Source organism: Bombus flavifrons, chromosome 7, assembly GCF_040668555.2.
Source record: "Bombus flavifrons isolate JBK064 chromosome 7, iyBomFlav1_principal, whole genome shotgun sequence".
In the NCBI taxonomy this organism is placed as follows: Eukaryota; Metazoa; Arthropoda; class Insecta; order Hymenoptera; family Apidae; genus Bombus; species Bombus flavifrons.
Window position 1 is genome coordinate 13785094 of NC_138448.1, and position 26581 is coordinate 13811674.

The 26581-nt window shown below is 45.6% G+C and overlaps 2 protein-coding genes across 5 annotated transcripts in view; both read right to left on the minus strand.

Annotated features, from left to right (window-relative positions):
- Nucleotides 1-3: 3 nt before the first annotated feature.
- On the minus strand, nt 4-25973 carry LOC138181955 (signal-induced proliferation-associated protein 1). Of its 4 annotated transcripts, XM_069117369.1 has the most exons (15): nt 25702-25973; nt 14904-15174; nt 6558-6810; nt 5935-6447; nt 5607-5855; nt 5131-5529; nt 4819-5030; nt 4493-4734; nt 4315-4421; nt 3941-4175; nt 3459-3833; nt 3091-3357; nt 1460-3010; nt 1122-1316; nt 4-957 (listed from the first exon to the last, which is right to left on the minus strand). In XM_069117369.1, exons 2-15 carry the CDS (start codon nt 15090-15092, stop codon nt 756-758), a joined length of 4989 nt encoding a protein of 1662 aa, XP_068973470.1. In that variant the 5' UTR covers nt 15093-15174; nt 25702-25973; the 3' UTR covers nt 4-755. The 4 variants fall into 4 exon arrangements, with proteins under 4 accessions (XP_068973470.1, XP_068973472.1, XP_068973469.1 ...); XM_069117371.1 differs by lacking the exon at nt 14904-15174; XM_069117368.1 differs by lacking the exons at nt 14904-15174; nt 25702-25973 and adding an exon at nt 13642-13710.
- LOC138181956 (histone-lysine N-methyltransferase, H3 lysine-79 specific) overlaps nt 8469-26581 on the minus strand; it is a 75961-nt gene continuing 57848 nt past the window's right edge. The window contains exon 4 of the transcript XR_011173662.1: nt 8469-8484. The gene's annotated coding sequence lies outside the window, so the exon portion shown is untranslated. The remainder of the gene's footprint in view (nt 8485-26581) is intronic.

Below are 26581 nucleotides of genomic sequence, written 5' to 3' on the forward strand. Positions count from 1 at the left end.
GTAAGGTGTGCATTTCTTTTTATTATCGATTGGTCTCATCGTTTTTTACAGACTGCTCGTCGACGGGCCGTGTCTTTTTGTCTTCGCGAAGAATATATAAACTTCTTGGCGACAAACGTACGCATATGCCTCGGTTAAACAAGACAAACGATCGACATTGGCGTTTCGTGAACAAGGAATGTTTCTCAACTTCTGAACACGCACGGAAATGATTCCTTAATCTTAACGGTGATACAAAAAATACGTAATAAATTACGAATGAATTAAGATGATTCTTACACAGCTAGGAATATTTGGTCGTTTCAAAGTAACACACGTAATCGTGATTAACGCACATCGCGAACGAAGCAACGTTACTCCGAATGCACGCGGTGTGTAAAACCGCTGCTACTATCTCTTATCTACGCGCTAGCTCTTAGTTTTAAACGTTCGATCGAAGTTGGATAGAGCGCAATCCGATGGTAACTTACTTTGTACCCTTATAACTATCTAAAACTAAATCTATGATACAGACTAACCACGAGTCGGTGCTCGCGATATCGTAAACGATGTACGCCTTTGATTCGCGCCCTTTAATCTTTAAATCCGGAGAAACGCAAAACTAGCATAATACTGGTGTTACAAAAGGGGGGTGATCGTGTGACTTCGCAGCACGATCGTAGAAGAACGAGAGAAAAAAAGAGAAGAAAAGAACAAACGATTGTTTGGACGCGACTATCTTAGAACGAAGATATTCGAATTTCGTTATTTTGGAATTATTGGTGGTCTATCGTTTGAAAGAACCATTCGGTGAAACGTCGAAGCTGTTGCGCAGCCGCGTGGCTTTCATCCTGTAGGCGTCGATTTTCGTCTCGCAAACGACGCACCTCGTCTTCCAGGGAAAGCCTTCGACGTGTCTCTCTGGCTACTCTTAGTTCGAGCGTAGACAGATGGGACTGCAAATCCGACACGGAATTTCTGAAACATAGAAAAAGCGGTGGTTGATTGGAACAGGCGTGTCGAGTAGTAGATCGGAGAGAAAAGAAAGAGAAAGAGAATTTGAAGGAAAAATGCTTGGCCATTAATATACATCGTATATCGTGTAGCGCATACGAGATTGAACGTCGCGTCGCTAAACTTACGCGATGGTATTGCATCCATCGATAAGTCTGTCGTCGGACCACTCTTGGGCGTGCTGCTTTGATCTAGAATCCACGTGGTGATTTTGCCAACGATCCACGTCCGTATCGTTATGATTTTTCGCGTCTTTGACGGACGTCAAGTTGGTCGGTGCTTTGGAAATCGAATGGGTAGGTTTGGTAACACGCGGTGACAATCTAAACTCAGAGATTACAGACACACACACACATAGTGTATTCTATAATGTAGAAAAGCGAAGGTCGAAGATCTATCGTATCTGTACGGTACAGTATGGTACGATATTGTACGGTAGGGTAGTATACCGATGAGCAGTGCTTACCTCTCTTCCTTCGACAACTTGTTCTCGCTCGGCGCAGGACTGGACGCGGTGCTTGCGTTCGAAATGACCGTGGCCGGTCTAGCCATCGTTAGAATTACTTCGGATCCGGTTCCGTTCTCTTGGCTGTTCGTTGGTAGAACGGTCAACGCATTGCCGCCATTGCCGCATAAATTTTCTCTCGATCTACACCTGTTTTGAATCTCGAGTATATTGTTGTTGATCTTGTTCGAATTATGATTGGTGATGTGTGCGTTTCCGGTTACGTTATTGTTCGTTATTTGATCATCGTCGGCCATGTAATCGGGATTGATCAGCTTCATGAGATCCTCTTGAAGAGTGCTCGAAGTTAAATTCGCGGAATTTCTATGAGAATTTCGTACTCCTGCACTTTTCGGCCTGGGACTCTGATTCCTCGAACCACCGCTCGAAGGGGTCAGATTTCCGGGTCGATGTTTGTTCGTTGCTCTTCTCAGTCGAGGTGATACGCTTCCAGATCCGTTCGATAGTTCGTCCTCGCTGGGTAGAGTAGCCACCTCTAGGCAATTACCACTGGTATCGCCAATTCTAACTTCCGGTGGAAGACTCGCGGCAAAGTCTTTCGTTTGACGATACTCGACGTTTATCTTGTGAGGGACCGGTCTCTCGCTGATGCTAGTTTTTAGACAGGTAACCTTCTCCCCGACTTTAAATTCATGCGGTAATTCGTATCTGATCGATTCTCGATTTTGTTCCACGCTATCACCGCTACCGCTGCCGGCGTGCTTCCTTTCGGTAACGCCGTGTTGACAATCAATCTCATACTTGCCGATATCCATATCGTATTTGCTGTTTCGTCTCTCGTATATCTCTTCGGCATATTCGTAATTGATCGTCGCTGTTCTCTTCTCGTGGGCTCTTGCGTCTTGCTCGTACTTGGACGACGTTCGATCCAGCAGCAGCACCTTTTCGTCTTGCGCATCGTATTTAGAATTTCTCTCCAATTTTCCATCGTGTTGTTGCTGCTGCTCGTACTCGTTACATCTAGATCCAAGATTGTTATTACTACTAGACTTTGGGAGGCTATAAGATGCGTTCTGCGCTAAAGGCAAAGAATTCGACGAGTTCAACTTTTGGTGAGTAACGTAGTGCATATCGTTTTTCTGAAGTTCCCTCTGAGAGGCGTACAGATTTTCTTGCTTGCTAATCTCATACTTTTCTTTTTGAAGCTTCACGTAACTCGAGGGAACGTGATCCTGGCTGGAACGATGAACGTTATCCAATTGCCTTTGATAACTATCGTGTCTCGCATTGTTATCAGCCTGCACCGCTTTCGATGACGCGTAATTGCCATCTTTCGCATAATGATCCTGCTGTTGCTGACCGTGATGATGTTTCGAATTCTCTGAAAACTGTTTGCTACTCGCATAATGCGATTCCTTGTCTTTCCTCTGGGACGAAGACTTCGAAGCGATCATCTGGAAGGATTGTCTGGCTGGAAGGGGTGGCGGAGGAGTACCGGTACTAGTACGGTACCCAGTGCCCTCTTGGTCTTGTGGCTCCAAAAGCTCGTACCTGACCACAAGAAACGGGAAAGATGTCTAGTTTTAAAGTAATACTCGCGCTATTTAAACTCACGGCTGTATTATTCTTACCAACGATCGTCGTTGCTGCTATGCCCGCTGCTACTACTGGTCATTGTACCCTCCATGGGGAAGCGTGGATCGTTGAACGACCTAGAACTAGATCCTGTCCCATAGCCGGAACTGTTGCTCGATCGTGGCGGACTGAACGATCGCTCGTAACGTCTCTGATGAGACATGGCTGTCTGCTGAGTCGGCGTATTATCGGGACTGGTTACATTCTCGTAGTCACCTTCGTAGTTCGTTGACAAATACTGGCAGTTTTGCAACGTACATCCTCTGTTTTTCGTAGCAAACGAAAAAAGAAAAAACAACGAATGACAGAAGACGCGAGAAAGGAAAATAAGGACGAATACAGGAAAGAATCTCGTGTCTCTTACCTCCTGGGATTACCGTCGGTGTTGGCCGGTATCACGGTCACAGTGACCTGTGCGCTCGTTTTTAACAAGTCGACCATTTGATCGTGACTCAATGTGGACACGGCTACTTTGCAGATCTCGACGAGCCTAGACCCTTGTCTCAATCCCGCTTGCCAAGACAGTCCCAGACTTTCGACTTGCGTCACCACACCGTCCGGTTGAACGTGAAAACCCAACTGTCCCAGGCTGTTTCTCTTCAAAGAGAGTTCCGTGGCCGGGGATCCTGGAGTTACTGCTCGCAAACGTGCCACTATCTCCATTAATTCGTCCCTTTCCCCGTAATCGCCTCGCACATGAATCGTAATGCATTCTCCCTGATGATAGTACAATCTCAAGCTGTAACACAGCGAACGAATTAGAATACACAACGTAGTTTCGTTCGCGTCGTGCGCATTTTACGTACAAGTGCATCGTGCTGAATCGAGAAACTAAAAAATCGGCACCTGTTTGTTTGAGCATGCCATCCGAGTACGCTGGCGCATGGAGTAACGAATACGATCTGTCTGGAGTGTTCCTCGATCAGGACGATCGTATCCACGCTTATTCCTAGATAGGAATCCGTGTTCTGATTGCTATCTTCCAGTATCACCTGCCAGCATATCGCGCCACGTTGCAAAGCGTCGCAAGATAGTCTCGGACGTACGGCCGTTTTCTTCTTGCTGCTGAACGACAGCATAGCTGTACGAAAACATAAGTCGTGGATTGTTCGTTCGAAAGGACGAAGTCGAGGTTCGGGTTGTCGGAGTTGAGGCTGAGGTGGAGGTCAAGGCGAAGGTCAAGATTAAGATGGAAATCGTACGATCGGAAAACAACTTACAAAATTTTTGCCCGGTGTCGACCATCGTGGTAGAAGAATAGTTGCTAGCGAGGTCCTTCAAGTACTCTTGCCTCGTCCTAGTCGCCATGGTGGCAAATTTCTCGGATCTACGGAAAAGGATAATTACGAAAAGTTTGCGTCGCTATCTTGCAACCTAATGCGTAATATCGTTTGCTACCTGTGCGCGGCATTTTCCGCGTTGATCACTTTCGCCAAGATAAAGTCGGCGAACGCTTTTCCCTTGGTGAACGTGGCACCCTGAGGAACTGGTGGCCCGAAAATTGGCACTTCTTTGCTCCTCGAAACGGCTACCTTGTACTGAGTGTTGTCGGAACATGGGTCGACCGCTCTGACCACGATGAAAACGTGTTGAAATTGCGAGCGTATTCTTCGCGGGCTGAATGGTAACGCACCAGGTTCCTATTATACCGAACAACACACATGTATCACACAGAGTATAGTTGGACGATCGATGCCCGCGTCACGCAAGCGAATATAGCTTACCTGAAAAACGATCGTCACTATATCGTTTCCAATGTGCCTCTTCCTGAGCAGCTGTTGTCTGTTATTCGGCGTAAAGGGTAGCATCGTTGACACGTGAAAAGTTACTTCCGCCCCTCTATAGGTCGCGGCGACTGCGTGGGTGCCGGTCGAATCGGTTCTCGTGTCTAAACCGGCCTTGTACCCTTCGAATCCTCGCAGCCTGATTCTTTGACCTATCGTACACATGCAACGTAACACACGCGTAAGTACGTCGAATTACGATACGACGAAACGAAGAAGGAAAAGGGATCTTTTGCGTGGATTCGGTCTCACCGATAGTGTCGAGAAACTCGAGAAAAGCAGGTCCGGCGTGCTGATTGTTGTACATTTCTTCTTCAGTTCTTTGACCGGATCTGCAGTAAAGAACGCCCACTTTGTATTTGTTAGAGAGTCCCTGTTCGTCCAATCTAGCCAAAGCTTCCTCGGCGGTAGGAGTTCCTAAACGGAGGCAACCGAGTTGAACCTCCGGCGCGACTAACTCCAGCAATTCTCGGGTCGGTAACCTGCCCTGTGGCCTTATACCACCAAGAGCTTCTTCCGGGACCGAACCGCGAAGCGTCAACAACTCAGAAGTACGAACTATTATTCTATACTGATTGGCGTCCTTTCGAATGCTGATGGCAACCGGACCCAATTGTTCGTCCATACCGAACCAATTCTGATGGTCTCGACCTGAGCAAACCACGTCGATGTCGTCGTTACTCGTTGATTACGATAAGTCGATCGTTTGTCGCGCGTCTCACGCTTACCGAGAAAATACCGTCTGTAATAATGAGCACCCTCGTCGATGCTCTCGATAGGTAGCGGCCGTTTCTGCAGAGGACAACTATGCTTCCAGGATGTTTCGCCGGGCGCTGGTTCCAAGACGGCGACACCGTACGACAGAGATGGTCTGTGAACTCCATTGCCTGGAGAGGATCGAGTAAGGCCCACCTCCCGTTCTCCCTCGCCGCCGATTTCGTTTCGGAAGAAGGGACACGATTCCAGTAAATTGTTACCTACGCGGAAAAGTGAGAAGTTGACTCGAGCGATTGCGTTGTCCGATCACGCATCATCTAATTCTGGGCTGCTACCTACCTCTCCCGTCACCGGCGTCCTCTTCCGGCGCCTCGTCGGGAGTCGACGCTCTGAAGGAACTCGCGGCTGAGGCGCCAGTCGCGGTGTTCCTTCTTCTGGCGAGCAGAATACCTCTCAGCTTGGCTGCGTAGCCGAGATTCGCGGTGAGCGACTGACAATCGTAGTGAGCGAACGCTCGCCTTCTGTGCCTTTCCTCCACGTCGGCTGAGACACCGACGGGGCTGCTGCAGCTCTCCTCCATGGGCCGGGACTGGGCCTTCGCACCCCACAATCTCTGTAGCTTCAATCGTAACTTGGGACTGGAGTTACCGGTCGGGCCGCAGACTTCGTCCGTGTCGACGACCATTTGCCCGTCTGGCACGCGTCTCAGGTACTCCATGCCAACCGAACACCGTTGATCCGATGCCTGGGGGGTAGTCGCCGTCGGCACCGATGTCGACGGCCTCAAGTCTTGTAGCATCGCGAACAAATTGTCTCCGACCGTTACCGATTGAGCCACTACATCGATGCTTCCTGAGGGTGAAATCCTCAACCTTTGACTCTCGTTTCAACCACGCAGAATCGGTTTTTATCGAAATATTTGCTCCTTTAGTTTACGCAGTAACGCCGTACGCGCCACTTACCGTGAGATCCATACTCCCTCCTCAGGGGAGTTTCCGGTACGCGAGACCCAGAATCCGTTGGACTGTGAGGAAGCTCTAAACTCGAATTTGACCTATGAAGGGCCAGACCACGACCCACGCGACTACTCGGCCCACTGCTGCTACCTCCGCCTCCGCCTCCACCTCCTCCTCCTCCGCCGCCTCCTCCTCCTCCTCCTCCACCGCCGCCGACGCCGCCGCTGTGTATCGGTAGGCTTGCGATCATCTCTTCATTCTGTCAACAACGATCGACCGAGAACGTAAAATAAGGTTCAGAATGGTGTCCGACGAAAGAGGGCGAAATCGTTAGACCGAAAGTAAGTAAATATGTTCCGGATGTTCGTGGAAATCGTTGCGTGCGCGTGGTTTACGCGAAGACGAACCGCGACGCAAAGTAGGACGGTTAATTAGATTCCTACTTACGCGTGCACGTTCTACGCGAGCACGCGCCTACGCATCTAGACCGTGTCTCGTGGGTTTCGTATTTTGCTAGTCTTTTTGCGAAGAAAACGGTAGCTACGAGTGCAAGTACGTGCGACGGAAATTATTCGCGCGATCAAGCCTCCGATCGAATCCGATAAATCGCTGCCACTCAGGATCGTCGTTCTGCAACTCGAGCTACTTCCTTATCTGTTTCACCGCGAGGTTCTCACGTTGATGAAATCTATGGCACAGGCATAGCTGTAGTATTTTCTAGTATTTGCACGCTGATAACAACGTGGTTTGAAGAGTGCGCGCGGAAAGGGAGAATCGTGACAGTCGATGAATCACGACGCGTACTTACAAGCGGGCGTGCCGCTGTTGTTCAGCACTGCGAGATGCGTTCGGTGAATGGGCGATTTTCCATTGTCAAAGAGAACCGGTATCTCGTAGTTTGTACGCTACGAACGATCGAAACCAGGATTAATCGATGACGCGCACGCGCGTTTCACCCACGTCGCTCGCTGGATCTCGAGCGCCACGCAACGCCACGAACACTTTGCGCAGCGAAGGCCACCGATTCAGATATCAAGAACGATCAAATACGAACGAGGATCCGCGGAGGAAGAAACCGCGACGCGCGCTAACGGAGCGACGATGATCGAGGTGGTTTCAAGGTATTTGGCGCAAACGATCATCGTCGCCGGTTGTCCCGGTAGCCTGTTGCATTCCACGCGTTCTCTCGTTCGACCTCGTCGGTTCCGTTTCGCCTCGGTGCTTCGTCACCGTCGTCTCGCCCCGTCTAGCGTTTTTAAAATCGGAGCGAATGGCATTTACGCGGCGATCGCGACCGTGAAACGTTGATTCGTCGTCGAATCTCGTAGGCAAGCGCGTGCGCCTATGCTTCACCGTGTTTTTCCAACGAGATTATACACCGTGCGAAAGTTCTCAGAATTCTACGTGATTTGTTCGGCCGATGAGATATTAACCACGCCGCTCCTCGTTACTCTTGCGACTGTCGTGTGCATACGCTTCGAATTAATAAATCGAAGAAGCGTACGTATACAGGATGGTTGGTAACTGGTGGTGCAAGCGGAAAGGGGGTGATTCTACGCGAAAAAAGAAGTCGAAAATATAGAATACAAATTTTTCGTTTGAGGCTTTGTTTTCGAGAAAATCGACTTTGAATTTTCGCTCGGTACGCGTGCACTTTATCACGTCTCGTTATAACGGATCTCACTATAGATTTCTAAAAAAATTTAAAAAAAATTAAAAAAAAGAAATTTTTCAATTTTTCCATCGAGACAACGATCTACAGTGAGATCCGTTATAACGAGACGCGATAAAGTGGACGCGCACCGAGCGAAAATTCAAAGTCGATTTTCTCGAAAACAAAGCCTCAAACGAAAAATTTGTATTCTATATTTTCGACTTCTTTTTTCGCGTAGAATCACCCCCTTTCCGCTTGTACCACCAGTTACCAACCACCCTGTACAGGGGGAAAACGCATCCCAGTAAATATGCACGTACTTCCAAAGAAACTGCGAACGATGGCGAAACCGAGACAAGTAGAAGAGGACGGAATTCAGAATCCTGTCAACCGTGTGACGACCCTGTCTCGTCGCCGGATGTCGGCACAGGCTAGTCCGTGTCGGAAGCTAACGTTTTCGTTTTTTTCGTTCGAAAGGTTCCTCCGCTCTGATTCTCCAAAATCGCGATGCGAAGCTTTCTCTATCCTGGACGCTTCGTAAACATTCTGCCATGCGTAACACGTGGTAGAACGACGAACGGAACGGCGTGTCGCGTCGGTTCGAGTATCGAATTGCTGGACGTTCGTCGACCAGGGTCGTATCGTTAAAGACGAGACAGAAATCATCGAAGGCGCACCAAAGAACCTGTACGACGACTTTTACGTACACGCGTTGCGTTGTGGGAACGTTCGAGTTGCGTGTAACCGCAGAACCATCGTTCATCGCGGCTGTATCGTCGAATCTATCCGTGACACGATGTTCGCGTACGTGTGATCGTAAGAACGTAAATGGAAACCGCGCTGGCCGAACCTCGACGACTCCTTGACACAGGTATATCGTTGACGCGAATTTTTGTCCAACGCTGTAAAAAAGCAATACACCTAAGGAGCTTTACTTGCACCGTTCCGTCGTTGTTCTCGCTTTTCATCGCCCGAAACGAGCAACGATATTTTCCGCGTAACGAGGAAACACGATCGGAGGAAAAAAAGTGGAGCAGGCCAATAATATCTCGTCTGTCGTAATCGGTCCCGAGAAAAGATATTCGCACGTGTTTCTTGCCGTAACGCAATTCCCGGAAACGTTATTACGACAGTTACGAAGCCACGATGAAAGGGACTACGATTTCGTCCGATAAACGTTACAATTTTTCGTCGACCAGGCTTATCTTTCTTGCGATAACGCTGAAATGATATCGCAGCCGGCTGTGATACACACCGGCCACACGTATTAGATATGTTACACGATAACAATCGCGTTGGTGAGATTCGAGGACGCTCGGATTCGACGCCTGCGAACGAAAATACGATGCGTTATGTTACGACGTTGTAGGAGAATTAGGCGAGCGGCGGCACGCGACTTAAAAATACGAATAAAAACGCGGGTGTAGCCGTGTACACGCGTGTATAACGTAGTAGTAGATTCGACTAGGTGTTGCGCGAAACGGACGCCGATCATCCGAACTAGTTATGTAAATTGGCTTGGCATTCTTCGTACGGTCTACGAGAGCGTATCGCGAAGCTGTTGTGTCGCGCGCGAAGAATGCGCGCACACGCTTTACAGGTTTCGTCTTTCCTTTCGTCTTTAAAGTTTTCGCCGAGTTCCGTACGGTGGAAATCGCGTCCACGAATTTTCTTCGTTTCTCGATTCCTTCGACCGGAGGTGACGCGACGTCGGCTCCCTTCTGCGAGTCCCAGATGATTAACCACGCGAACCATCGCCAGCGCATGCAAGCTCTTGGAAATATTTAATCGAGCTTCGCGATAATGGCAAATGGCTGTTCTCTGGGAACGAGAACCAAGAAACAATTGCCTTTTTTCACAACAATCGCTGTTCCCTGTTAAGCGAGTTTTCCGTCAGACGTTGGTTGCGGAAAGGAATCGCACGCATTTTTCACGAATCCCTCGAGCGTAAATGCACGGCCGTATAAAGCCACGCTAGATAGAATATTATTTCGCCCCTTTCTGGGATCGTAAACGAGGTTGCCAGCGAGAGATTGTAATAACATCGAGCGCCATTACCATGGTAAAATACTGGTTTTTCTACTGGTTTCCGCCCGTTGATTGCAACTGCGATGCAACCGTATGCAACTAGCTTGTACGCAACGAACGGGTAATTATCTATTTTAATCGTGCGAATTCATTGACTGCGAATTCATTGAAAGAAAGTGGTGCGGCTTCTGCGAGATAACGGCCTACTATCTACTTACTGCCTCCCTCTGCTCGCATTCGGCCGCGACGCGATTCTAGTTTCATAGCCGAGGCCAGCGTTCCAAGTTCGAATCGATGCTACCTACGTCTATCACTATTACCGTCGCACGCGCATCGCTTGCTGAAAATTTTCGTTTCGAATCCGGTCTCCTTTTTAAAGTCACGCGCACAATTGCAAGCAACGACAAGGGAACCTTAACACTTTGCGGTCTTAAAAGCGAATTCGCATCTTACATACTTTACGCGGTATACTATGAAAACGTTAACTACTATTAAATAAAAGCAAGGGATACTATAAACAAAATCTTACGAATGTGTTTTTATATTACATGCTTGAATAATACGAAAATGTTATCAATATATTAGATATAATATTAATCGCTCGGAAAGTTCGTTCCGATTTTTAAGAAATTTAATAAAATAATCAATTTTGCTCAGTGTCTCTCTATCGGGCAAATTGTTTCCAAGCATATCACATGAAAAAACGTCACCAGAAGTATCTTCAAATGTGCTCGTTCATTTTTAATAAAAAATTACGCTTGTCGAATGCTGCTCAGAAAGTTCGTTTCGATTTTTAAGGAATTTAATAAAATAATAAATTTTACTCAGTGTCTCTCCATCGGGCAAATTGTTTCCAAGCATATCACATGAAAAAACGTCACCAGAAGTATCTTCAAATGTGCTCGTTCATTTTTAATAAACAATTACGCTTGTCAAATGCTACTCAAAATGTTCGTTTCGATTTTCAAGGAATTTAATAAAATAATCAATTTTGCTCAGTGTCTCTTCATCGGACAAATTGTTTCCAAGCATATCACATGAAAAAACGTCACCAGAAGTATCTTCAAATGTGCTCGTTCATTTTTAATAAAAAATTACGCTTGTCGAATGCTGCTCAGAAAGTTCGTTTCGATTTTTAAGGAATTTAATAAAATAATCAATTTTGCTCAGTGTCTCTTCATCGGACAAATTGTTTCCAAGCATATCACATGAAAAAACGTCACCAGAAGTATCTTCAAATGTGCTCGTTCATTTTTAATAAAATATTACACCTGTTAAACGCTGCTCAGAAAGTTCGTTCCGATTTTTAAGGAATTTAATAAAATAATGAATTTTGCTCAGTGTCTCTCCATTGGACAAATTGTTTCCAAGCATATCACATGAAAAAACGTCACCAGAAGTATCTTCAAATGTGCTCGTTCATTTTTAATAAAAAATTACGCTTGTCGAATGCTGCTCAGAAAGTTCGTTTCGATTTTTAAGGAATTTAATAAAATAATAAATTTTACTCAGTGCCTCTCCATCGGGCAAATTGTTTCCAAGCATATCACATGAAAAAACGTCACCAGAAGTATCTTCAAATGTGCTCGTTCATTTTTAATAAACAATTACGCTTGTCAAATGCTACTCAAAATGTTCGTTTCGATTTTCAAGGAATTTAATAAAATAATCAATTTTGCTCAGTGTCTCTTCATCGGACAAATTGTTTCCAAGCATATCACATGAAAAAACGTCACCAGAAGTATCTTCAAATGTGCTCGTTCATTTTTAATAAAAAATTACGCTTGTCGAATGCTGCTCAGAAAGTTCGTTTCGATTTTTAAGGAATTTAATAAAATAATCAATTTTGCTCAGTGTCTCTTCATCGGACAAATTGTTTCCAAGCATATCACATGAAAAAACGTCACCAGAAGTATCTTCAAATGTGCTCGTTCATTTTTAATAAAATATTACACCTGTTAAACGCTGCTCAGAAAGTTCGTTCCGATTTTTAAGGAATTTAATAAAATAATGAATTTTGCTCAGTGTCTCTCCATTGGACAAATTGTTTCCAAGCATATCACATGAAAAAACGTCACCAGAAGTATCTTCAAATGTGCTCGTTCATTTTTAATAAAAAATTACGCTTGTCGAATGCTGCTCAGAAAGTTCGTTTCGATTTTTAAGGAATTTAATAAAATAATAAATTTTACTCAGTGCCTCTCCATCGGGCAAATTGTTTCCAAGCATATCACATGAAAAAACGTCACCAGAAGTATCTTCAAATGTGCTCGTTCATTTTTAATAAACAATTACGCTTGTCAAATGCTACTCAAAATGTTCGTTTCGATTTTCAAGGAATTTAATAAAATAATCAATTTTGCTCAGTGTCTCTTCATCGGACAAATTGTTTCCAAGCATATCACATGAAAAAACGTCACCAGAAGTATCTTCAAATGTGCTCGTTCATTTTTAATAAAAAATTACGCTTGTCGAATGCTGCTCAGAAAGTTCGTTTCGATTTTTAAGGAATTTAATAAAATAATCAATTTTGCTCAGTGTCTCTTCATCGGACAAATTGTTTCCAAGCATATCACATGAAAAAACGTCACCAGAAGTATCTTCAAATGTGCTCGTTCATTTTTAATAAAATATTACACCTGTTAAACGCTGCTCAGAAAGTTCGTTCCGATTTTTAAGGAATTTAATAAAATAATGAATTTTGCTCAGTGTCTCTCCATTGGACAAATTGTTTCCAAGCATATCACATGAAAAAACGTCACCAGAAGTATCTTCAAATGTGCTTGTTCATTTTTAATAAAAAATTACGCTTGTCAAATGCTACTCAGAAAGTTCGTTTCGATTTTTAAGAAATTTAATAAAATAATCAATTTTGCTCAGTGCCTCTCCATCGAGCGAATTGTTTTCAAACATATCACACGAAAAAACGTCACCGGAAGTATCTTCAAATGAGCTCGCTGATTTTTAATAAAATATTACACCTGTTAAATGCTGCTCTGAAAGATCATTCCGATTTATAAGGAATCTGATCGACATAAAAAATCATATTGGGAAGTTCCTCGCCAAGCCACCTAAGAGGTTCTCGAAAGATGGAATATTCAAGTTGCGTGAAAAATGGAGAAAAGTTGTGGAACAAAATGATACCTATATAATTCAATGGTCGTACTTGCCGAGCCACCTTTTGAATCTTCTCGATCGCTCCAAAAATATGCGGCAATTCAGGTTGATTTCTGTTTGTCAGAGCATACGGTCCTCGAAATGTTAACGGCGAATGCTATGAGCAGGTATAGCGAGCATGTGCCTTTATCGATTAAGTACATTTCGAAGCAAACTTGGCGCGTTGATAATTCCGACGCGACTCGACTCGTGCTCGTTCGTACGAGCGGAACCATCAATCGGAATACGTACTTGTACAGAGTTTGACAGAGTCAGGAACGATGAACTGCGTCGGTGAAATTCCATCGTTGCCGTATCTACGTGTAACATTTGCAAAGGAAGAAATCGAGACAGGGGCGCAGAACCGAAAAGAAGGGAGGAAAGAGGGAAGAGGGAGAAGGAAAAAGGAAGTCGGGACAACGAACTTGCGACCGGTCGGTCTTCTCTGGGTTCGTCTTTGTCGATCGTCTTTGTCGATCGTCTTGCGCCGAACGAGTGGAAATACGGGCGGTATACGGTATATACGTACACGCGGTTATTTATGAGACGACGCATGGAAAATCGCCTGGCAAACTATCTTGCGTTTCAGCGTTTTCGATAAACGCGTTGACCATAACGAAGGAAGATCCCCACGGCGTAAGTTACGCAAAGGAGGTCTGCGCGTGGTCCCCAGCCGAGCGATTACACGCTTTTTTGTTGGTTAATCGAAAGACGGGACTACGCTCTCGCTAGGGGAAGCTCTCTCGCGAGCTACCGAACGCGCATGGTGACCACATGTTTCCATATAAATCGGTGCGACTTTGCGTTCCACTCTACGTTGGCCGAGTTAGCGAAATTCCCTACGATCTTACTACGGTAATATCGTATCGTCGTCGAGATAACGAACGTGTACTTCGGATGTACGTACATCGCGTCGATGCGAATCGACGTGTCCAGACGAATGTGTCAATGCCGATAGATTCGATATTCTTCAACGACGCTGGAATAAAGAAGAGAAGAAGAAGATGAGATACGTCGGTGCGTCCTGCAGCGACCCGCGCTAGTAAGCTTTCAGGAATGCGCTCTTTCAAATTGGGACAATCGAGGAGGAATGCGGGATCTGGTCGGAGGCGGGCAGTTTCTTCTCCTCGGCTCGTGAGTCATCCCATCCGATGGCTAAGAGCAGTAAGAGCAGTCAGTCGGAATATACGTATGCCGAACGACGCGGATCGGGTCTCAAAGCGATCCTTGTTCCTTTCCAACTATTCTCTCTCTCCCTCCCTCCCTCCCTCTCTCTCTCTCCCGATTACCTATATAACTGTATATGTATAGCCTAACACAAACCCCGTTTCAAACGTCGGTATTTCTTATGTAACGCGCGTCCGGAGTGCCCTGCCATCGAACCGCCCTAGCGCGCCTATTCATCCTCGTACCCGTTTATTTTTTCGAATTGCCGATAATCGCGCTCGGAATTGCAGGAACACGCGCTTGTTTGCGTTAATTGCAAAATTCGAAACCATCCCGCGGCATTGTACCTGTTGTGTCTTTTCCAAATATTCCCACGCTTCGCATACAGCCTCTGCACACGTTTTCATCCTTCGGGCGTTTTCGACGGCGGTTCTGCTCGCTTTCGTGCAATTTATCTCGCTTTTCTTCTTCGGGGACGGCGTGAGTCGTATCATCGCCTCCAGTAAGCTGTCCACGATCTTAATCTTAATCGGCATCGATATCTCCCCGAATCGTAAATCGCTACTGCTTTACACTAACTCTGTCACTCGACTGACCCACCGGCGAACAAGAGAGTATCTACGGTTGACAACGGTAAGATCGCGAATGAATGTTACGTCGTGTATCAACGTGTTCCGACGTGTTTCGACCAAGGGGTACGGTAGGGATAGAGGTAATGCACGACCCCCCTCCCCTTCGTCCCTGCCTTTGCTTGATCTTGATCTTGAACTTGTACTATCATCGGTGATGCCAATAGAATCCTACGTAACCGTGGATACTGGTTACGTCACGGACAACGCGACTCTTTCGTCCAACGTTTTCACAGAGCCGACGTATTTATTTAAACGAGACGCTAATTGTTTCGTACGTTTGGTCGAAGCGACTCTTAATCCGCTAGAAGAATTTAACGAATCTACGTACATAGTATATGCGTAGGCGAGCAACGCGCGATGGTAGATCGTTTTCTTTTTTTGGAACAACGTAGGAGGTTCAACGAGTTGTAACGTAGGACAACGTGAAGCTAAAGGGGGATTCGGATCTCCCAGGAGGTAAAAGAGACACGACGAGAGACGAAACGGGCTGGAATAATTTTCGGTACCTCGTTGTATCACGTTTATCGGTTTCGTGGCACAGACCCGACCAGGCTCCCACAGACGCGACCAGGCTCCCACAGACGCATTTGTCGTCACTTTCTTTCTTTTCCTCTGGTATCGGTCGGCATGCGTACATACGAAGATTAACGTACGGGTCACGTGTGTAAAGCTTTTGTTACGCAAGGCTGACGTATCGGGTCAACGACTTCCTTTTTCTTCGTACTCGAACGAAAAAGGGGGGAATGAAACGCGGCTGGAACGATTAATCGACTAAAAATAACGACCAACTTGATGCTAAGCACGATACGAAATTTATCGAGCTTGTATCGTTCGCACGCAGCGTTTCCTCGTTTCCCTCAAACGTTTCTACCTCTCTTTCTCCTTCTAGCCTATCCGAAGATCTCGCGCGAGTTTTCGAGATAAACGATCGATCCGCTTTGGCTAAGGAGAATGTGCGCTGGTTTGATACGTTCGCGGAGGAACGCGGCCGAATATTCGTGACAGATCGCTGTGGCCGGTGGAACAAAAAGAAAAAAGAACGTCAGAGATACGGCGGACAAAGAGCGCGTTATACGTAACTTATTGGTTCCTGTTATCTCAGCGCCACATTTTTCGTGTCTCGGTGATCGAGCGCGATATCACGCGAACGGCACGGTTCCGCTGGAACGGCCCACGCCAACACCGATCGTTCGATCGATGATTTCGCGATCGCGAAAGAGAACGCATCGACAGCACGTTTCAATCAGGCATTGCACGATTCCTTTAATAGATAGGCTAATAAATAGGCGCGCGGTCCTATAACACCGATCGCAGGTTGCGCGTTTGATGTCTAGAACGCGCGTAGGATTACACGTGTGCATCGGCAAAAGTGGTAAACCTGAACGCTATCGTAGAACGAAGAAGGTTAGGACGCGATACGATTATACGCGAATCGGAAAGTAGAATTTTAAAGAAGAACTCGCGAGATCTTCGCACCGAGCACGCCAGTTTTTCGGATATATTCTGTCTTCGAACAACTCGTGAAAATCGAACGCGATCGACTTGAACGGTAAAACGGCGGAAGAAACGTGGAAAAGTTTGCGTTTGCGTTGTAAAAAGTACGACGAATTTCTAGCGATACGTCGGACGGTGAATTAGTACGTTCGCTGATCGATCCTAGCGAATCGAAGATACCCGAAGGAACATATGGCGATCGCAAAGCCGATCCTCGGCGTTCATTCTCTCGTTCCACTGCAGGAGGTTCTGGCATATGCCAGGATTTCTCTTTGCGTTTTCGATTTCAATTTCAACCTCCTGACCCTTTTGTTTTCGTCTTTCCGCCCATTTGTCTCGTTTCGATTGCTTTTCTATTTTCTTTTTTTTTTTCACGAGCAAACTTTACATCGTAAATATAACGCAGACATAATATACAGGATGGTTGGTAACAAGCGGAAAGGGGGTGCTTCTACGCGAAAAAAGAAGTCGAAAATATAGAATAAGAATTTTTCGTTTGAGGCTTTGTTTTCGAGAAAATCGATTTTGAATTTTCGCTCGGTACGCGTGCACTTCATCGCGTTATAACGGATCTCACTGTAGATCGTTGTCTCGATGGAAAAATTAAAAAATTTCTTTTTTTTAATTTTTTTAAAATTTTTTTAGAAATCTATAGTGAAATCCGTTATAACGAGACGCGATAAAGTGGACGCGTACCGAGCGAAAATTCAAAGTCGATTTTCTCGAAAACAAAGCCTCGAACGAAAAATGTTTATTCTACATTTTCGACTTCTTTTTTCGCGTAGAATCACCCCCTTCCCGCTTGTACCACCAGTTACCAACCACCCTGTATACTCACGAAGATATACGCTGTTCTACTCATTGATTTCGAACGAATAATTACGCGATATTTCATTGCCAGTTTCATTGATCGCGTACTTACGTCGTCCACCGACGCGACAGGACGTTTTGTGGCACAGCGTTGCTCTTAAAGCAGCGGTGGTCTATGCCAATGAGTACGAGTACGTCCGTAAGCACGTTCAGGAGTACGGAGGGCGTTTATTGAGTGAGAGAACGACTGAGAAAAAGAAAGAATTAAAAGACCGGTCCCGTACTACGAGCCTGTTCGTTGGGCACCGTCGTGGTCCGGATACGTGATTTTTAACGGACCATCTATAAATATGTACGTTCGTATCGCGATGATTGTTGTGCATTGTTCGCGATAAAAATAATATGATATTTCGGGCCAACGTCGAGTTCGAACACGACCACACGAGACGCGATCGAGTTTGCAAAGATGCGAACGATATATACGAGATACGAGCCACGCGTGTTTTCGTACTCGGTCACGGTCCGACTGGAAACGTAATCGGAGGCCGTTCGTTTCGATAAATCGCGTTCGATAGATTTCTTTCTCGTTGCGAAATACAAGACGCGTTCGATCGTTGACCCTTCGCGATGGAATCGAGAATCGTGAAGAGAAGTTGGCAGCCGTCCACGCAACGAGTCCGCACGCGGTGAGTGTAACTCGCCTGAGAATACACAGCCATTCGGTTCGTTCGTTCGGTCGTTACCCTCGTTTACGTGGTGCGATCGTTTTTCGGGAACGAAACGTTCATTCGTCGATGACCCGCCAAAAGAAGCGTTTCTCTTCTCTGCCTTGGAAAATCCATCCTACAAAAAGGTATGGCGCGTCGATATCTACGCGCAACTAACATCGTCTTACGAGAACAATTTTGAAACTTTAAACGAATAACGCCGATAATTGTAAGTTGCCTAGCAGCCGATGGAAGGACGATGGAGAGCCAAGTTTGAATAAACACGCGCAGACGATCTATCGTGTTTGGTATATTTCACAGTTTTCATATTTGTTCGATGTCTATCGATACGAAGAGCCGCGAAATGGTTCAACGTTTAACCGGGAAGAAATCACGTCGATGGGGTAGCAAGTGCGATCTGGAATCTAAGAAAACGGGAATGGGAAGGGAAGAAGGTAACGGGCTCCCGCTGAGAAACAAAGGCATGCTCGATGTCTGAAAAGGCGGACGCGACGACGCACGAGTCTCTGTTTATTTCAACTTGAACGTATTCGAGCTTTTCGTTGGAACGAGAAGTCGCTATTCGAAATGTACGATAGCTCCTTATCGTACTATACGTACGATACGAGAGCAAATGAGTTTACCGATATTCGGACGAGGAAAAAAGCAAAGGATTCTTGGTCGTTCCCCGATTCGTTTGTCTATGACAGACAAAGGGCTTACGTGTTTGAATACACTGCGACGAGCATCGGAGAAGAAACTATTGTTCGAAAAATAAAGAAAACTTTGTACTTGCATTGTATGCGGAGTGATGTAAATCGTGAGATCGATGCGACACACACCGACAGCTGCTTTAACGCTTCTCGAGTTCTAATTACGATTAATGCTAGTCGAACGCAGAGCCGCGGCCGCGCTGGTATCAGATGCCTTTTTCACAGACTATGATTTACGATCGCTCTCCGTTTTATATCCATCGGATACGTAACGCTATATCATCGAGTGGTCCCTCGAACCTAATCTAAACGAGAGATTTCAAACGAGATCTACTTACGGCATTGAACGCAACCGGCTTGAAAATTATCCTGCTTCCGCTACGTATTGTAACGCATAACCTCGCACTTACGTAAAACGTAAAGTATCGAAGATATTAGAAATACAGAGGAGCACGCATGTTCGTCTCATCTGGTCGATGAATGGTTTCTTCCTTATTTCCTCGAAAAATTAAAGGCGATTCCTTTCGAGACACGTTCAGCGATGATGCGACGCTTCTCGAGACGATCCGGAGAGAGTCCTTTGTACTGCCCGGAGAAAGGGAGTCGAGAATAAACGCTGAGGGCGAGCTACGGCCCTGAGCACCGGAAGTCCTCCCCTACACTCCCTCCGCCCCTCGGCTCGCTCTCTCCTCCTTCACCCGTTCTTCCATAGTTGCCTAACCTACCTAACCCCCGCGCGACCGTTTAATCAACGACGTAGCTTACTCAATGCGATTTCTATTCGAACAAGAATTTCTTTTTCCCGTAAAACGATTATTCGAAGAATAGGAATCGAGCTTGACCGAGTCACAGCGTGCTTTATTCTCACAGCGGGCCTATCCACGCGCTACACGATATGTAGCTTAATGGATCACGAAAGCCCAGCGATGCACCGTCTTGTGTATTTGTTTGCGAAGAAAGAGAAAAAGAAGGAGGAAAGGACAAGATGGCAAGGACGACGAACAACGCCTTGATATGGCGCCATACTGTATATACGACGACTGACGATACGAGTCGTTGGCGCGTCAACGCGAAAGAAAGAGGCAGTGGATCACGAGCGACGCGAAAGGAACCGTTTCTCTTTTTTCGAACGTGCGACGTTTCCGAGTACCACGAGAAAATATCAACGAAAGACGAAGGAAGAGGATCGCGGCGCGGCATGTCCGAGGATGCGTTACGCAAGGAAACCGACTTATTCATAGGCGTTCCGCTGGCAGGGCAACCAGCTTCGTTATCGGCTGGAAGCGATCTTCTTGAGCACCGCTGGAACGACGAAAGGTTCGACGCGTAACGATTCGTGTCCGGTACTCGATGCAACCAAGATCGCGTAACATCGGCCGCTTCGCGCAATTCCTATCGGAATCTATTCGCGTTCTATCACTTCCTTTTATTATGCACCGCCGTACATTTGGTTTTCCGATCTCCAACTTTCCAGTAAAAGGTATCCAAAGTTCGTTTGTAAATTTGCTTTCTACTTTAACGATCAACGGTTACAAAGACTACGATTTACGCGCAAACTACGTATTGTCCATGTGTTCTCCTTGGGATCGGCTGTTTCCGCGAAAACGGTGAAAGCGGGAACGAGAATTACAAGAGATAGCGTAATAACTCGAATCATGAAAAGCAAGGAGTCGTTTGCGTTTTGTCTTTCTCCACTTTCCCTTTTCCATTGTCGTCGTCCGCAAGTGCCGATTTTTATCTGGACACGTTGCCGAAAATATTCCTTTCTCCGTGAATTTCGATGTAAGGCGAGTTTCGTAAAATTGAATCGCAGCAAACGGTCGTAAGGTTAGGTATAGGCGGTATGTCGCGGTACTACGTTGCTCGTTTCGTGCTGTTTTATCTTCTAGGACAGTCGCGCTCAGTGAAAGCCATCGCCGCCTCGATCACGGGTGTACCTTGATCGAATATCACTCGATTCTCACCCCTGAAATCTAAACGGGCGTTTGTCAAAACCGCCTTTATCGCCAACAGTTGGCCCGCGTTCTAACAAGGAACGCACGTGCAACCGTTGATTCATCGTGTCGATCGAACTACGGTCGAATAACGTGGTCAGAGATTTCGATTCACGCTTTTTCTCTGGACTAACCGATCCACTCGATTCGATTTCAACGGAATTTCGAATCGCGCGCCACCTGTTCAGAGTCGTAGGATCGCGAAGAAATGTCACAGCCTTATCGGATATTTATCGAAATTGTTCGCGAGAAGATACTCCTGTGGCGACCGAGCGAATCGAAAATACGAAAACCTGATGTTTCTGTTCGCGCGAGGTTAACGCATGACGCGAAGACAAGCTGGACGACGAGGAGTCGAGTGCACCGAAATAGAAAGGCCGAGAAAGAGCACCGTGCTCGCACCATGACCCAGAAAATTGAAACGGGACGCGCGGTGAAGCCGATTTGCGAAACGTCTCGTTTCTACGATTTCTTCGCTACATAGATTTCCTGGCATCGGCCGAAGAAACCCGAGAAACGACGCGTTTCAACGCGTAGATAGATAATATAACGCTAAAACGTCAGCTACTGGTCGACGCAACGTATGCTTCGACGATTTGTTTGTGCGAACAAACGTGAGGTTCGAATGCCGTTTCGTTTGACCCTTGGTCGCTGTTCGAATTGATTTTCGTGGAAGGGATTATCGTTAGTCGAAGTTCGACTTAAACTTTCTCATCGATTACATACGATACCAATAGTCACTGGCCGAAAAGCGATTACTCATCTCGCAGTGTTACGTCATCGAGGGATCGAGAACGATAGGAAATCGATTTGACGCGTTCACGTATTATACGAGCAAACGTCTCTTATCGATAAAGTATTTCATAGGTGCAGACATCGCGTATCCAAGGGAAGAAACTTTCACAGCCGGAAAGAGATTCTCAGATGCATTCACGATCCACGAGCAAGCACGTCCCTTGACGCGTAACGCAGCGTGCGTGCGTGCCAGTGAGTAGAAAAAGGAAAGGAGGAGCAGAAGAAGAAGAAAAAAAAGAGAAAGGCGGAGGGGAGCTTGTTGTCGGTGAATGCGAACGTTGAGAGTATTCGGAGGCGCAAAGTCGAACGAGAAGGAAGAGGATGCCGTCCGAGATGCCGTTACTTCGAAGAGTCACTCGGGGCAAGCCTAACCCAACTGAGAGAATCGAGGATAAGGAGGAAGGAGAAGGCTGCTGGATTCCTCTTATTATTATTCTTCGTTCCACCGCACCGACGAGGAACACCCGAATGTTACTGACCTAATACGGCACCGTCCTTAAACGCGAATTTGAACGCGAGCAAAATTGACGCGCGACGACGAAATTAAAATTACCATTGTCGAGCCGAACAGTTGGAATCGCTTGGAAAGCTGTGGCGCGACGCGAGACAACTCGCGTTCCCCAACGGCAAGTTGAATCGCTTGGAAATCATCGAAACCGCTACGTACTACCATGCAACGCGTGCGTTTTATTCGCACCGCCGTAAAAAGACAAGTGGAACGTTTCTTCCAAGACGCGGTTACTTTCGTAACGGATTAGCGCCTGAGTTACGCGTATTTCGACGAAAGGATCGTGAAAGCGCGCGTTTACCAAAGCCAAAATAAAATCGGCCGACTTTACCGAATCGCGTGACAAAAGCTTCGCCATTGTAAATCGTAGGGCGATCCTGAACGTATTCGAGATGCTAAACTTTATGTAAGATGGCACAGATCGTGGTTTTATTTCGGAATTATACAGATATACAGCGTTCCAGGTGCGAGACGAAGGAGCACTTGCAAATCATAAAACAAGTAAAACGAGAGTCGGTGAATGAGATGGTGCGCCGCTATTCCTCCTAGCAGAGAGAAGCAAACTTCTCTGCAAGGGGTCTCGTGGTCGCTCGCGTGTCAGGTGACGGTGCTTTTCCGACGCAGCGTACTTGAGCGTACGCACTGGTGACAACGCTACCCGTAAGTAGCTAGACGTTCATCTACTACCTTGTTCGATGTTTTTACAGTTAGCCGCACGCTGTGATATAACAGTATATACATATGTGCATAGGTATTGCGTTCGCGTTCGATTTTTCCCAGCGAGAATCGCTCGTTCCGTTGTTTCCACTAAATTCTATATATTTCGTCACAATTATCGATCCCCGTGTCGCATATCGTTCAGCCTACGAGTTGCACTGCTCTAGCTTGTCCTTTCGCTATTTCAATTCTTTTTATTTTACATGTACCACTACTTAGCATATGCTCTATCGTTTATAGGTAGATAGAGTTCGCTCCCCTCGACGACCTGGAATTCCAACGACGATCATTTACGAGAATTTTGCCACGCGGATATTCGATCCTTTCGTTGCCTTATTTCGATTTGAACTTGTATTTTTTCTTTCTTTTTCTATTTTAATTTTCCCCCTTTTCCGCAAATTGAAATAGAAATGTAAATAGATGGCGGCAGGCAGTGTTGTGAAAAAACGAGATTTATTTTTATCTTGTTTTTACGCTTAGATGTACTTACGACCTTAAGATCGGTGTTTTGTATCCGCTACAACGATTATATACAATTTCTTCGATCTTCGATATGAAACGAGTTTGTGGACGCGTTTAAATCGAGCATGATCGCTTTCAGTGGCCGACGACGACGAAGAACAGGCTCGAAAGTTGGAACGAAAGGGCCAAATCTCCGGTGCTCGAACCCTGGCAAACTTATTCAGAGGTCAATCGACGCATCCGGCTTTAATTAATTGCCTTTGATTACTTTTAAAGAACCTGTATCCTGTCAACCCAACACCGGCATACGATCACCGACCATATATTCGACTCTAGTGGGAAGGTTATTGCTGCAGGAAACAGTCTAGGCCCTAGGCGATCCACGATATAGGTCGTTCAGGAAAAACACGTTTACTCGCTAACATTCCGCTTCTTCTCTGTGTCTCGTGGACATGGTAGTAATGGGACTGTGTTGCAACATTCGACGAACAAACATCTCGGACGCGATGATTTTAAACAACTGGATCGAGTAAAGTCATCTACCGGTAAACGGAAAGATTTTCCTCTTCTGTGGTCAGGAGTTTAGAAAGTCGTTGATATTGTACGAGTTAGCGGGCAAAATGTTTTTAAAGGAGAGTTCTACTTCGATCACAATCTGAGCAAAAGCGAAGTAATTTTTATCTATCAATTTCGAAGGGACTCGAGTTAGGACGAGGGATCGACTTTACGAGCGTATTATATCTGTAGACCCGAGGCATGCCTGGGTATGGCTTAGGTATGCGCCTGCAGCTGTTCTAAAATTCCATCTGGGATTGGCGTTCTTCTTTGGAATTTTCAAATAGTAGGTTGGGCCTTTCACACGAATCATTCGGTTCAGGTATAATATTCTTTCTCGTCCGTGTTTCTAAGCATCCGGAAATTTCTATACAGATACGCATAGTCTAGAATATACTTTAAATCGACACAAATGTAGGTATTTTTCCAGATATTTTTTTGGCGTATATGTTCAAGAAACGCATGCAACACGTTCAAATTTTCAATCGCGAGAGAAATATATGTATACTTGAAATATTCGAGCAGCCCGTTAAAGCTTGAGCGACTCCACGCCATGAACTGACCACCGGAAGTAGGCGTAATAACGAACTCCCATTGCCTATACGTGCTGGGAATACAATAACATTATACGCTACGCGCAAAGGTTTCTCTCCCTGGAATGGCTACATTGGGATACGTTCGTTTTCACCGCATTTTTGTAAAGATACATATTGATCGTAAAATGTACTGGATGGTAAACTGTATTTGCGACTCTAACCAGTATAAATATACGTATATTAGAAGTATATTCGATCAGCGACGTTGCGCCGATCGTGACAAAAATACGAAATCGTTTATCTCGATTAATCTATTCTGTTAAAATGTTAAACAAGAACGAATTCGTTAACGCTATTTCGCAGACACGTGGGTGGTCGATCGAATCGCATCACGCCCTCGAATATTCCATTTCAAGGCAATGAAACGACGAATCCGTACAATTATCGTGAAAAATTACCTTAAACACATTCATAGAACGAAATACACTGTTTACGAATGTATGTACATATATGAGATTGTAGAAGAAACACTTTCAAAATAAAAAGTTGAAGGATTGGAGACTGAAAAGAGTTAAAAATCGTGGTTAAGATTAGGCATTGGAAAAGCCGAGTTACGCGAAGAAGTATACACTTCGTTTTTTCAATAAGTCTCTGCGAATGGCAAAAGAAAAAAATATACAGTACACTATAAAAATTTAAATGAGAAATCGCTACTCGATGAGCAGAAAGTCTACACTACATATACGTATATACATACATATATACGTATATGATGTAGTTACGTACATACGTACGTATTTACAAACGTATATACCTATGTATGTATGTATGTATGTATGTATGTATGTGTTGCAGCGCCACGAATTCACTGGTACTACGGTATTGGCGTCCAGTGAACAACGGTGACCTTCACCTACCGGTATTCCTCGACATTAACCCAACTTTCTTGCGGAATATGAATTAGCGTTTCGCAGCAGGAGATAGTTCTTTCGCAAAACGTTCACCTTCCGGAAAATTGTATTTGTGGCAAACGATTTTAAATCTCTAGCAAAGATTTACACTCGAACGTGTATATACTCTACGTATAACGTATCGTATCGCGATGACTTCGTTCTCAGAAACGTGTCACAAATACAGTTTCACTTACCGGACGTTCGAAATGCACCGGAAACGAATATTCATTCTAGAAATGTAGTAATCTACTGATTCAGAGAGAACTTACATTTTCGGGCTGCGACGATCGCCTTTGCCGCGGTACACAGAAGAGCGGCACGCCGCTTTCTCGCTTCTTCTCCAATATAGCGGCTTCCGAATCTTTTTATCGACACAAAATAAACGAAATCGTTCCCACTGACACACCACTCATCCAGCACGCACGTTTCCTATCTCCGCGTCCCTTCCTGGCTTCGGTTCTCTTCACACATATCACTGGATTCCGATCGAACGATCAACGATCAATCAGATGTATTGTTATTAAACACGTTGTACGAATTCACGATATATTTTTGCCTGATGCAAAGTGGTTACATCGCAAGGCACGATCGCTCGTACTATATATAAGTTTGGACGGTTGAGTTTCAAAATCCATCGATTCGAGATTGAAACTCGATTCCCTCCAGGGCAACAATGTGCTGCCGATTCGTCGTCGTCGTCGTCGTCGTCGTCGTCGTTGTTGTCGTCGTTCCGAATACATATACCGAGAAATTCCTTTTCTTGATCAGTTTCCTTACTACTCCGAGTGCAACGCAATAAACTGCTCCCTTGTTTGACTGGATTTTCACAACGTTGTTTGCCGAGTATCGTTCGCGCGCGACTTGCAGGTATATTGCGTGTTAACCAAATGCTCCAACGACGCGCTGCATTTTTACGGAACCGACGTGTCCGCCTCTTTCACAGAGGGTTCGTCAACCCGGACCTGGCGTGTCGATCCGTATCCTTTCCTTCGACGATATCGGAACATGAATTTCGAATTACCTTTTGCGTGAAAGAAATACTTTTTAGATTTTAATCGTGAACAGACGAAACACTACGAGATTTCTATTTGAACAAAGAAATCGTATAAATGAACGTTAAATGGAACGAAACCGTAGATCATATCACCG